The sequence below is a fragment of the Salvelinus namaycush genome, chromosome 4 (genome assembly GCF_016432855.1).
Source record: "Salvelinus namaycush isolate Seneca chromosome 4, SaNama_1.0, whole genome shotgun sequence".
NCBI lineage: Eukaryota > Metazoa > Chordata > Actinopteri > Salmoniformes > Salmonidae > Salvelinus > Salvelinus namaycush.
In genome coordinates this window covers 19,154,316-19,168,852 of record NC_052310.1, presented here as the reverse complement: position 1 = coordinate 19,168,852, position 14,537 = coordinate 19,154,316, and the positions used below count along the sequence as shown (strand labels likewise).

The 14,537-nt window shown below is 41.0% G+C and overlaps 1 protein-coding gene across 2 annotated transcripts in view; it reads right to left on the bottom strand.

The window, feature by feature from the left end:
- Positions 1-1,655: 1,655 nt before the first annotated feature.
- The window catches only part of si:ch73-103b11.2 (centrosome-associated protein CEP250), a 104,603-nt gene continuing 91,721 nt past the window's right edge, over positions 1,656-14,537 (bottom strand). For both annotated transcript variants that reach the window (XM_038991357.1, XM_038991358.1), the window contains 6 exons: positions 10,358-10,517; positions 5,936-6,043; positions 5,759-5,845; positions 5,341-5,503; positions 5,101-5,186; positions 1,656-3,094 (listed from right to left, as the gene is read on the bottom strand). In XM_038991357.1, the coding sequence (XP_038847285.1) occupies positions 3,023-3,094; positions 5,101-5,186; positions 5,341-5,503; positions 5,759-5,845; positions 5,936-6,043; positions 10,358-10,517 (676 nt within the window). In that variant the 3' untranslated portion in view covers positions 1,656-3,022. The remainder of the gene's footprint in view (positions 3,095-5,100; positions 5,187-5,340; positions 5,504-5,758; positions 5,846-5,935; positions 6,044-10,357; positions 10,518-14,537) is intronic.

Sequence of the window (14,537 nt, the reverse complement as noted above, 5' to 3'; positions counted from 1 at the left end):
TTTCTTTACCTCTCTTCATGGCTGTTTGTCTAATTTCATACTTCATTAATTTCCAATATTTCCCATAAGACTCCAATTGTCTTGTATAATATATTTGGCATCCATCTTGAAATGATCATCTTCCAACAGTCTACTATTGAGTTTCCAATAACTCAGATACGGTTTAACTTCAGATCCATTACCATTTAAAGATAAGAATATAACTTTATGATCAGTAAGAATTGATGGTTCAATTGATACCTTGACTACAGAATTATCTAATGAACCAGAATGTCTGGACATGTCCTTGTTACTCCAAGTGAAGTCCTTTTTATCAGGATATTTAGATGTCCAAATATCGACTAATCCAAGACCAAGACATAGGTTATTAAACCCAGGATTAACAATGCTGGATCTGTTAGGACTACATGGACTCATATCAAAGTACTTCTTCAGGGATAATCTCAATTGCATACTCCTAGCTTCGTCTCTCCTTCTCAAAACCCATTGAATGAGAAAGATAGAGGTCCAGCCCCTCTGACCCTCACCTCCAATGGGCTTTGAGGCGGCGAGGACTTGACTTCCTACATGCAGGTTTGCTCCATACACCGTGTGAAGATTTCAAACATGGTGGCAAAAAAAAAGGTCAAGACCTCTTACTCCAATGGCTCTGGAGCATCCAAGTGTGGCTTCCCATTCCGTTAATACCTACTCCTGGACTAAAGAACATATTCAATTGTGACTGGATCACCTGCCTTGCTATGTTGTCTTAGGTCTCTTGTGGTGATGTGTTTTGTCCTATATTATTATTTGTTAAATCCCAGCCCCTGTCCCCGCAGGACGCCTTTTGCCTTTTGGTAGGCCGTCATTGTAAATAAGAATTTGTTCTTAACTGACTTGCCTAGTTAAAGGTTAAATAAAATAATGTTATTTACCATTTGGCCAACAGATTTGCCACCAATGCTCCTTATAGGACACATCCCTGATACATACTGCAGCCCTCATCCTCCACATACAACACCCGTTCTGCCAGTCAAATTCTGTTAAAGTTCCCCAAAGCACACACATCCCTGGGTCGCTCGTCTTTTCAGTTCGCTGCAGCTAGAGACTTGAAAGACTCCAACTGGACAGTTTTATCTCAATCTCTTCATTCAAAGACTCAATCATGGACACTCTTACTGACAGTTGTGGCTGCTTTGCGTGATGTATTGTGGCCTCTACCTTCTTGCCTTTGTGCTGTCGTCTGTGCCCAATAATGTCTGTTTTGTGTTGCTACTATGTTTTTGTCGTCATGTGGTGTTGCTACCATGCGGTGTTGTCATGTGTTGCTGCCATGCTGTGTTGTCTTAGGTCTCTATGTAGTGTTGTGGGGTCTCTTGTTGTGATGTGTTTTGTCCCATATTTTTAATCCCAGCCCCCGTCCCTGCAGGTGGCCTTTTGCCTTTCGGTAGGCCATCATTGTAAATAAGAATTTGTTCTTAACCGACTTGCCGAGTTAAATAAAAGTACATAAGAAAATATGGATGTACCTCACCAGATGAGGAACCCCTTGGTTATGCAGTTATACTTCAAAGACATCTGTGGAGAACCTTTACCCTGCAACAGTAAAAAGCATCAAACAAAATGGCAGACATTTGGTGTCAATGGAGTCTAAATGTAATTCAAGAACAATCACACAAGGTTCAGAAACGGTTAATTTATTTGACGTTTTACATTCAAACGAAAATAAAAAATATTCATATATATATTTTCATATGTAAGCATATGTTGCTAGTAAGCAAGGTACAGATTTAAAACGTAACACAAAAAACTTCTGTGTGGCATACAGTATATTTACAAGGCGTGCTTTGAATACTATACAGTGTTTCCATAGCTGCACAGGTTTTGTGAATGTGTTTATCTTTTAACTCAAACGAGCCAGAAAGACAAAGGGGTTTTAAGAGGTCAGGGCATTGGACCAAGTGAAAGGCATGTTCAGTTAAACATTTCACCTCCCAGCGTCAAAATAAAAAAAAGACAGAGCGGTGAAGCAAAGCAAAAGCTTACGGAGGAGAGGTCTGCTCAAACTGAACAATCACTAAAACACAAAAGGAAAAATGATGGGAATTGATAAATTCACCAATTCAAATTAACAGTCATGCAAAGCTCTACAATAGGTCAACTTTCTGGGCTGAAAACCTCACACGAAAGCCAAAACAACCATCGACAACTCCAGTTCCTTGTAGCTGCAAAGAGAAAAGGCGTATGTTATCAGTAGCGAGTTAGGTTATTTGACAGTAGCCTAGCCGTGAAGTTTGGTTGCACGGTATATAGTTGGCTTGAAACCACTACACCAACATTTTAGAAAAAACTAAATCAGTTTCCTCAAGTAAATCAAGTAGTCACCAGATGCCACCACAATCCCTGGTCAACCCTACTCTTACATATCTCTTCCAGTAGTTATTTACAACAAGTGGAACAGCCACTTATTTAAAACACGTACAACATCATAATTAGAAATAGCAATTGTTGTTTGTGGTAACAAAACACTACAGCAGATATTCCAACGGATTCCTATTGGGACAGATTATTATACTGAACCAAACCCCTCTGTTTTGGCATTTCAGTGGATTACGAAACTGAGAAGCCAAAAACAAAATGGAAGATAAATGCTATCCCTAATAAGCCCTCTCGTAACTGCAATGCAGCCCAAAACATATTTAAATTCCCAGGAGAGTGGATATACTTATCACTGTATTACATTTCTAACACGTCAAGGCCATGATTGACAGCTGCAAGAATCGTGAAGCATATTCACAGAATTAAACAGTGTAAATGAGAAATCATAGCATATTAAAAAGCTTTCAAAGAATCAAAACAGGCAACAAAAAAACTTGAATTAAGTCAGAGCACTTTCTATTCCGAACGGGGTGCAGTTAGTCCAGGATCACGGTAGAGAGTTGTACGTGTATGTTAATCTTCCTGGTGGGGGTGTGCTCTTTGCAGTCTGATCGCCATTTTAATTTGAGTGAAGTGTGCAAAAGAAACACAGAATCCACAATATTCAGATCTTTCTGGAATCTTTCGCTTCGAACAGCTTCATGCGCTCCTGCACGGTCAGTCCCTCTTTGAGGCTCTGAGAGAAAGAAAATGTGTCAATTAAATTTAAACCAATATATTGTCTGGCTTCAAGGCCAGAACACTATTCATGTTAAGCATTATTCATATAAATAACCACAAGTGTAACTTTTCGGCCTGGCAAGAGCCCAGGATTCACCGTTAGAGAATATTATCTTATTTAGGGGTGTTATGTTGGTGAATCACAGTAAAGAAACCAGGAGTAGGGTTTAAAGTTAACATCAACTTGGCTGACATGTCATCTAAATGGTGACATTCTGACAGACATTTTAAAAATGGGGACTCGATTACGACCACTCAAGGTGTGTTGGTGACGTTTGGGATGCTAAATGACAAAGTCATGCAAGTCAGACAAAACACACATACCAGACAAAACAAACATACAAGACAACACAAAACCATACCAGACACAACACAAAAACAACCATTGTGACATGTTTATGTGCCGTACAGACAAAATAAAAACAGAAATGTTCACAGACAAAAGTTATTCAACAGAACACCACAGTTAATGTAAGTTCCTTGACTGACCAGGTAAGGGAGAGAAGTTTCCTGGGCTCATTGTGGTACAAACATTAGTTATTTCATGGGTACCTCCTTTGTACTGTACTTCAAAGACATCCAAACCACTGCCCCCATCTCCAGCCCAAACTGCACACCCAAGCAGTGGTTTGACCAAGGGGGATCACCAAGTTGATAACGTTCAAGGATTTAAAAGAAAAATGGCATTCCAGCTTATACTGGGATCATTACATATACTGGGCTACTCTAGTATTCTCCACAGCTACTGCAGGTGACTAGTAATTCCTAGTCCACGCAACACACACACATATATTTGCTGTGCCCCAATAGGCTTACTGTAGTAAGCTTCCTTTCCTCGTTCCCTTTCCTTCATGACCACTGATCTTACAGGACATGACAGGTGAGTCAATATGGACGCTCCTATCCAGCCCTTTCATAAACCAGTGGTGACGAGGGAGAGAAGATGTGGTCAGAAAGACATTTGAGAGTACTGGGAGCAAAGTGTAATAATAATAATTTGGTGGGTGCTTATTTGTCCTATTTCACATGTACAAGTGTGTATTATACGCATGTGTGAATTGGAAATGTGTGTTCGGCATATCCCAAGTTAGGTAGCCTAGTGGTTAGAGCGTGGGCCAGTAACCGAAAAGTTGCTGGATCGAATCCCAGAGCTGACAAGGTAGAAATCTGTCGTTCTGCCCCCGAACAAGGCAGTTAACCCCAGTATGCCGTTATTGTAAATAAGAATTTGTTCTTAACCGACTTGTCTAGTTAAATAAAGGTAAAAAAAAAAGCCTCAAGGTAAAAACTATCATGTTGATCTCATGGATGGTCAGTCCTTGCATCCATAGCCCTGTCTATGAATTTGAAAGTGGTTACATTTCTCCAGCCCCATCCCTCAAGCTTTTTACCAAAACAGTGATGGGGTAGTTGCTGTGTTTTCTGTTTCAACTCATTCTAGGCACTGAAGAACCCATGCTCCTGCAAGGCAGACCTTACCACTCTGTAAGACCTGCATGTCTTACCTTCTGCTGTACTAAATCAAGTGAAAGTTCATTGCACCAGTTTTATTGGGCCCTCATCGATGGAGGGGGCATAGAGGAGGGGCAAGGGTAATAGAGCGCAACATGCTGTGTGGTTGGGGTGGGACATGCTCACTCAAGGACATGCTATACCTACATCTTGGGGTAAGGGGGAGAATCACCCCTCAAGGGGGGTGTCAGCTATCCCAGATGACCTGTTCAGTGACGGACTGATGTGGGAAGACAGGAGGACAAGCTTACCACATATAAAACATGACTGACGGACTGACCCGTAAGCAAACACACACTAACAGCAGTAATCTATATGTGCACACCTACACTCGTTCACATGTGTACACACTCACACGATTCTAAAATGGTGAACAAATATGTTGAATGACAACATTTACAACAAAACCCAGGGGGGATGTCTGCATCAGGAATGTCCACATTAGCGTACCTTTGATCTGACACCTCTTATTTGCTTGGAGAGAGTCGATCGTTCCTTTTTCAAAAAATCTGGATTACTTTTCGATTTCATGATATCTGCAAAAACAAAATTAGGTGAAAAAAAGGCGTGTGGACATAAATTAATCATTGTCATAGCGTTTTTCCCCCCTATCAAGCTGACCCATTTTTAGACATTGCAAGTAACTCTAAAATTAATAGGGGTCCAAGAGGGTTATGGTTTCCCACTAACCATATCCAGGGGTATCCGACCCATCCACGTTCCTCTCCCCCAGTGCTTCCGTGGCGACCAGTAGCTTCTCCGTCAGCTTGGTGATGTCACAGTCAGCCTTGGCCTTCACGATGCTGAGCTCTGTGTAGATGTCCTTGTACTTGTCTGTGGCATATTTCTTATCCTGTTAAAAAAAAGAGGATAAAAAACCCCCGCTGATTTAGCCATCGACTTCAAACTTGGTGTTTTTTTGGTAGCCTGGGATCCAAACTGATTTTCTACGGTTCAGTGAAACACTGAGGAAGCGGAGCATCATATTTTGGATTCCAGGTTATATTGTTGGTGGACATCGAAAGGTTAGTCCTCAAAGAACAGTGTTTAGAATAACTGACATGGTCTTGATAGAAGAGATTGAGGATAAGAGCGTGTTTTTCCATACCCTTAATGCAGACTGAAGTTCATCCTTCAGCGAATGGATTTCCTGTTTGAGATACTGGATTTCGGACTCCTTGATACGCAATAAGACCTAAAATTGAGATGTACAGTAAATAAAGTTAGATATCAAATACAGAACACCAGTGTGGCCAATGTGTGTGTGAGACAGAGAGTACAGTACCTCCAGTTCATAGAGGTCCTTGCCCTGGGTGAAGGGTGACAGGGCCGTTTCTCCGCTGTAGCAGGAGCGCATGCGTGTGATCTCCACGGTCAGACGGTTATTCAGCTCCTATAGGTCGGTCACACAGAGGTCAGAGTTCACATTATTCAACTGGGGCATCCGGACTGTTTCAAGGCCAACAGGATCACACAGCGTATGTGTCAGGGCTTCTGTTAGGCGCCGGACAACATGACTGGGAAGATTGGAATTTTCCGGACCCATCTGCATTTGGGTGCATAACCTATTAGGGCGTCTGCCCACGGTGCTCAGAATTACAGAAATCACGGTAATGTGTCTTAACAGCACATGCAACTCATGTAATGAAGCAGCCAATAAAACGTGATTTTCAAACATTTGCCAAAATGTAATTTGCGGGAAAAAAACATTCTAAACAGTGCACCTGATAGCAGTTCCATACGTGGCAGAGGGGGAATCTAAATACGCAACAACTAGGATGGTGCCTTTGGCTTCTGGACAACGAAAGGAAGTCGATATGAAAACCAATTGAACAGGAAAGAAAATGGCACAGCGGTGCATCCAATAGGGAAGTAAATGGAAATACATGTGCTAACATTATATAAATACTCCTGTATATACAGAAATAAATACAATCATTTAACATACTTCACCAGAAAGCATGACGTAGCCACAGAGGAATCGAGGATCATTAGCTTCTTTAAGAAAAATAGCTGAGGATTGTTTCAAATCACAAGCTCGTAGGCCTATGCCTTTGGGAAGCCTGCAATTTGGGCAGTGCGCGTGGCAATAGGCCTAGCTGATATTTGAGTTGCGGCTGTCAGTGAAAAGCATCTAAAATATGTGCGAGTATAATTTAAAATGTTGAGACAAGAAGGGGATGGGTGTGAGGCGAAGATATAGGCGAGTTTCTCTCCAGCATGGCTCAGCTGTCTCCCGCCAATTCTTGCACATTCATTGTGTGAATTGTTTAGCCTTTCGATTACTGTATTTTTTTACATTCTCCATTACTATTTACCAGTAGTAAATGTACCATTAATCCCCGTCATTTGGTTACATTAATTTCTGTTAATCCTTAAATCTATTGATGAACCCGTGCATAACAAGTAACAAGCACACAATCCTCATCAAAACCCGTCAGTTTAAACTAGAGATCTGATATTTGCATCCGGCTATGTCGGCCTTCCACATCTGCGGTGGAAGGTGACCGAGTCACAGCAGTGTTTGGAAGACCATGAGACATCCCAAAAATCCGTCTTTTCATGAAAACGTCTGCAGCGTCTGAACGATTTTGGCCTACAAACAATGTTCCCTCAAAAAAATGTTTTTGTCACTGAGCAAATTTCAGGTCTGCTAAGCGCAAACTTGAACATTGTGAAAATTCTGCGTAACTCATCTGTGAACACTGAGGCTGTACCCGCTTTAAGTTACAGTTACAGTGGCCAAGTAGGCTACTGTGGCTATTTGATCATAATGTAGGCCATCCAGAGTGGCCTACCATCAAAAACAAATGGAGAAAATGCATCCCATAACATTTTAGCATGGAAATAGCTGTTCTATCATTCAGCCTACAGAAGCAGCAAATGTGTGGTGTTTAATGTAGGCCTACATTCCATTAAACCTGTTTATCCACTTGTCCTTGAGATAAGGTGGCGACTGAACATGTTGCACTGTTTGATGCAAGAAATCACATTACAAAATAAAATGCATTATCATTCCCATGTCATTATTACAGCGAATCAGACAAATCATGCTACACTCTATTGGCTACTTAGCGTAATCAAGAGTCTCAAAATACAACACCACCTCTTTAAGACATAAAAAAACTCACTAACTAGCACTAAATATGAACAAATGTGCACAGGTGGCGACATGCAGCTCTTGCTTTGACCTCAAAACAAGTACATTTACTCGTGACCGCTCATATTATAAACACAGTCCAGTTCAAAGTGAATGGCACAAATCCATATATGGCAATGGATATTTGCATATAGGCCTACTGCAGCTCTGATTGGTTATGGCTCACCTGTCTGTGTAAAGTACGGGCCTGAGTTGTGCATATCAATGCAACAGAATCCTACTCCAATGCGCTCTGCCTTCAAAGAAAATCTCTTGCACAGTTAGTTTTGCATACTAAGTCTTGCATAGTTCATTTTCTTTCGGTATGTTACATTGAAAGTGGCTTATATTGCATTGATTCGAGCACAATTCCCACAGTACACGAAACGTGGATGACGTTGTAAACTAAAAGGTAAACTCTAGAAAGCTGAGTGAAGTTCAATCTCGTGCTTCTCTGCGCGGCAGTCCGAAGGGAACGTAGCCTACATACCAATGAACAGATGACTCACAAACACGAATGTGTTCTCCGTTTTGCTCTACAACCCCCACAGGACTCGTCTGAAGTCGGTACTGCCGATGTGCCAACTTCTGTCTGTAGCGTCCGAACTGCTTAGGCTAAAAACTAACACCACGGTGTTCTCCGATTTGGTCTACAACCCCCACAAGTGTCACGGGACTCGTCTGAATGTAAATGGTACCGGTTTTAAAAAATGAATGGAAGTATGGATGTAGTTTTGTGGCAAAATAAGATTTCTTATATCTCCTAGATACAGGAAAGACACTTCAAAACCTCATCCCTTATGATTTAGTTTTTGACTCTCTGTTTTGCCACTTATTAACGTTTTATTCAATGCGTTTCATGGACTACAGTATAGTAGTAAATGCCAAATTCATTATTTTATCAAGCAACAATAAAAAAATAAACTGATACCTACAGGGGTCCCAAACCCCCCAACAAAACGATACCAACAAGGGTCCTAAAATTCAAAATCAAATAGCTAAATTATCATATTTTTTTACAGTTATACTACACAAAATATAAACGCAACATGTTTCATGAGCTGAAATAAGACCCCAGAAATTTTCCATATACACAAAATGCTTATTTCTCTCAAATCTTGGGCACAAATTTGTTTACATTCCTGTTAGTGACCATTTCTCTGCCAAGATAATCCAGCCACCTTACAGGTGGCCCATATCAAGAGGCTGATTAAACAGCATGCTCATTACACAGGTGCACCTTGTGCTGGGGATATTAAAAGGTCATTCTAAAATGTGCAGTTTTGTCACACAAGACAATGCCACAGATGTCTTAAGTTGAGGGAGTGTGCAATTGGCATGCTGACTGCAGGAATGTTTACCAGAGCTGATGCCAGAGAATTTAATGTTTATTTCTCTACCATAAGCCTCCAACGTTGGCAGTACATCCAACCGGCCTCACAACTGCAGACCATGTGTAACGATGCCAGCCCAGGACCTCTAAATCTGACTTCTTCACCAGCGGGATCGTCTGAGACCAGCCACCAAGACAGCTGATGAAACTATGGGTTGGCACAACCAAATAATTTCTACACAAATTGTCAGAAACCGTCTCAGGGAAGCTCATCTGCGTGCTCTTCATCCTCACCAGGGTCTTGACCTTACTGCAGTTCGGCCTCACTGCAACCGACTTCAGTGGGCAAACGCTCACTTTCGATAGCCACTGGAACGCTGGAGAAGTGTGCTCTTCGCGTATGGATCCCAGTTTCAACTGCACCGGGCAGATGACAGACAGCGTGTATGGAGTTGTGTAGGTGAGCGGTTTGCTGATGTCAACGTTGTGAACAGAGTGCCCCATGGTGGCGGTGGGGATATGGTATGGGCAGGTATAAGCTGCGGACAACAAACAACTTCATTTTATCAATGGCAATTTGAAAGCACAGAGATACCGTGACGAGATCCTGAGGCCCATTGTCGTGTCATTCATCCGCCGCCATCACCTGTTTCAGCATGATAATGCACGGTCCCAGGTCACAAGGATCTGTACACAATTCCTGAAAGCTGAAAATGTCCCAGTTCTTCCATGGCCAACATACTCACCAGACATGTCACCCATTGAGCAGATTTGGGATGCTCTGGATTGACGTGTACGACAGCGTGTTCCAGTTCCCGCAATTATCCAGCAACTTCGCACACAGCCATTGAAGAGGAGTGGGACAACATTTCACAAGCCACAATCAACAGCCTGAGCAACTCTATGTGAAGGAGATGTCGCTCTGCATGAAGCAAATGGTGGTCATACCAGATACGGACTGGTTTTCTGATCCACGTCCCTACCTTTTAAAAAATATATATCTGTGGACCAACTGATGCATATCTGTATTCCCAGTCATGTGAAAATCAATAGATTAGGGCCTAATGAATTTAATTAAATGGACTGATTTCCTTATATGAACTGTAACTCAGTAAAATCTTTACATGACTCATATTTCCATCAATGAAAAAAACATTTTTTCTTTTCTTTTTTCTTCCAGTCATTTTTGGCCGGTTAACAATTGCCGGCTAATGGAAACCGTGTTATGTGTGTACCTGGTTGTGTGCGTTGAGCTCCTGGTTCTCCCTCTGACACTGTCTGAGGGCCTGTCTCTCAGCCTCTAGGGCCTGGGCCAGGTGGGCGTTCTCCAGACACTTCTGAGAGTACTGCTCCGACAACACCTCCAGCTCCCTCTGGATCGACTGCAGCTCCTCCCTGAGACACAGTCACGTGTACATACAGTGCCTTCAGAAAGTATTCATACCCCTTGACTTATTCCACATTTTGCTGTGTTACAACCTGAATTAAAAATGTATTAAAAAATCTACAAACAATATCCCATAATGACAAAGTGAAAACATGTTTAGATATTTTTTAGCAACATAAAAAAATATATATATAGAAAATTAAATACAGACATCAAATTTACATAAGTATTCACACCACTGAGTCAATACATGTTAGAGTTAAATAAAGGTTAAATAAAATAAAATAATAACCTTAGGCAGTGATTACAGCTGGGAGTCTTTCTGGGTAAGTCTCTAAGAGCTTTGCACACCCGTATTGTGCAATATTTGCCCATTATTCTTTTCAAAGTTCTTTAAGCTCTGTCAAGATCGTTGCTAGACAACCATTTTCAAGTCTTGCCATCAATTTTCAAGCAGATTTAAGTCAAAACTGTAACTAGGCAACTCAGGAACATTCATTGTCTTCTTGGTAAGCAACTCGTGTAGATTTGGCCTTGTATTTTAGGATATTGTGCTGCTGCTGAAAGGTGAATTAATCTCCCAGTGTCTGGTGGAAAGCAGACAACCAGGTTTTCCTCTAGGATTTTGCCTGTGCATAGCTCAATTGAGTTTTTTTTTATCCTGAAAAACTCCACAGTCCCTAACAATTACAAGCATTCCCATAACATGATGCAGCCAGCACTATGCTTATATGGAAAGTGGAATATGGAAAGTGGTACCCCGTAATGTTTTGTATTGGATTTGCCCCAAACAATTAAAATCTTATTGGTGACATACACATATTTAGCAGATGTTATTGCGGGTGTAGCGAAATGTTTGTGTTCCTAACGCCAACATTACAGTAGTATATAACAATTCACAACACACACAAAAGTAAAATAATGGAATTAAGAAATATATAAATATTTGGATGAGCTATGTCGGAGTAGCAATGACTAAAATACAGTAGAATAGAATACAGTATATACACATATGAAATGTGTAAAGTAGTATTCAAACATTATTAAAACAGACTAGCGTGCCATTATTAAAGTGACCAGTGACTCCATGTCTATGTACAGTACCAGTCAACTACTACTCATTTTTCTTTATTTTTTTTTATTACTATTTTCTACATTGTAGAACAATAGTGAAGACATCAACACTATGAAATAACACACATGGAATCATATATTTTATATTTGAGATTCTTCAAAGTAGCCACCCTATGCCTTGATGACAGCTTTGCACACTCTTAGGGGCCAAGCACGAGTCTTAGTCAATGAACTTCGGTAGCGTTCTCCTCAAATTTGCTTTGTTAAAACCTCCAGCTACAATAAATGCAGCCTCAGGATATGAGGTTTACAGTTTGCACAAAGTCCAGTGTAGTTCCTTGAGGGTCGTAGTGGTATCGGCTTGAGGGGGAATATACAAGGCTGTGACTATAACCAAAGAGAATTCTCTTGGGAGGTAATGCGGTCAGCATTTGATTGTGAGGTATTCTAGGTCGGGTTTCTGTACGTTATCAAAATCACATCACCGCCTTTCTTCTTCCCGGAGAGTTCTTTATTCCTGTCTGTGCGATGTACTGAGAACCCAGCTGGCTGTATGGACGAGGACAGTATATCCGGAGAGAGCCATGATTCCGTGAAACAGAGTAGGTTACAGTCCCTGATGTCTCTCAGGAAGGAGATCCTCGCCCTGAGCTCATCTACTTTATTGTCCGCATACTGAAGCGAATAACATACCAGGAAGCGGTAGATGGTGTGCACGCATCCTGAGTCTGACTAGAAGTCCACTCCGAATACTTCTTCTCCACCGGCGGCATCTTGGAGCAGCCTCTGGGATCGGTTCAATTGCCCTGGGGGGTACGAAGAAAGGATCTAATTCGGGAAAGTCGTATTCCTGGTCTTAATGCTGGTGAGTTACCGCCGCTCTGATATCCGAAAGTTCTTTCCGGCTCTATGTAATAACACAAAAAACATTCTGGGCTAATAATGTAAGAAATAACACACAAATAAAAACTAAATACTCCAAAGTTGCTTAGGAGCTAGAAGCAGAACTGCCATGTCTGTCGGCACCATCTTTTTGTTCTGAACACAAAGTGTTAATTGCTTTGCCACATTTTTTGCAGTATTACTTTAGTGTCTTTGTTGTACAGGCTTCTTTCTTCTCACACTGTCAACTGGGTTAGTATTCTGGAGTAATTACAATGTTGTTGATGCAGCCACCACCATGCTTGAAAATATGAAGAGTACTCTGTGATGTGTTGTTTTGAATTCGCCCCAAACATAACACTTTGTATTTTTTATTCTGTAAAGGCTTCTTCCTTTTCACTCTGTCATTTAGGTTAGTATTGTGGAGTAACTACAATGTTGTTGATCCATCCTCAGTTTTCTCCTAGTGCAGCCATTAACCACTATAACTGTTTTAAAGTCACCGTTGGCCTCATGGTGAAATCCCTGAGCAGTTTCCTTCCTCTCTCTCCTGTCAACTGAGTTAGGAAGGACGCCTGTATCTTTGTAGTGACTGGGTGTATTGATACACCATCCAAAGTGTTATTAATAACTTCCCCATGCTCAAAGGGATATTCAATGTCTGCTTTAAAACTTATTTTTTTTATCAATCTACCAATAGGTGCCCTATTTTCTGAGGCTACTTTCTGAGGCCGTACTCCCTGGTCTTCGTGGTTGAATCTGAGTTAGAAATTCACTGCTCGACTGAGGGACCTTACAGATAATTGTATGTGGGGTACAGAGATGAGGTGGTCATTCAAAAATCATGTTAAACACTATTATTGCACAAAAAGTGAGTCCAAGCAACTTATTATGTGACTTGTTTAGCAAATGTTTTACTCCTGAACTTATTTAGGTTTGCCATAACAATGGGATTGAATACGTATTGACTCAAGACATTTCAGCTTTTCATTTTTAACACGTTTGTAAAATTTAAAAAAACGTAAATCCACTTTGACATTATTGTGTGTAGACCAGTGACAAACAATTTATATTTATATATTTTTATATATATTTAAATTCAGGCTGTAACACAACACAATGTGGAAAAGGTCAAGGGGGGTGAATACTTTGAAGGCATACACAAAGCATAACAACCCTCTTCCCCGAAGAGACTTCGGGGAGTCTTTTTTACTAGTTGCCACTGTCACCTTGTGGCAAATGCATCAGTAAAAAGGTCTAGCTATACAAGTCAGTTTTGATTGATTGGCTACCTATGGGCCCATATACACTAAACACCACATGTATTTGGAAAGTGAAGCTAACATTTTTTATTTGTCTCTATACAAATGTTTCATGAGTCGACAGTACAGAATGTCACCTTTTATTTGAGGGTATTCTGTTTTACCGTTTATAAAAGAAAGCACTATGCATCTATTCCTTCCATTTGAAGAAGTCATAAGAATTTGGACAAATTCACTTGTAGTGTATTGAAGTGGTTCAAAGTTTCGTATTTGGTCCCATATTCCTAGCACGCAATGACTACATCAAGCTTGTGACTCTACAAACTCATTGAATGCATTTGCTGTTTGTTTTGCGTTATGTTTTGCCCAATAGGAACTGAATGGAGAAAGATGACTGGAGTAATTATAACAAACAATTCAATTCTAAAAGCCATAACGAGAGCAAGGTACAGGTAACTGCCAAAATAAAGGACGTATATGAGGGACACAAAGTATATTGACAGCAGGTGGTTCCACACAAGTGTGGTTCCTGAGTTAATTAAGCAATTAAATCATCCCATCATGCTTTGGGCCATGTATAAAAAATGCCTTCGTTGCCCAGCATTTTGGCTACCATGGCTAGAAGAGATCTTAGTGACTTTGAAAGAGGGGTCTCAAAGGAGCGTAGAGGGTTTAAAGGGTTTGTTTGCACGCGCGTGTGTGTGTGTGTGTGTACGTGTGTGTGTCACCAGATCTCAACCAATCTGAACACTAACGGGAGATTCTGGAGCGGTGCCTGAGACGGCGTTTTCCACCATCATCAACAAAACA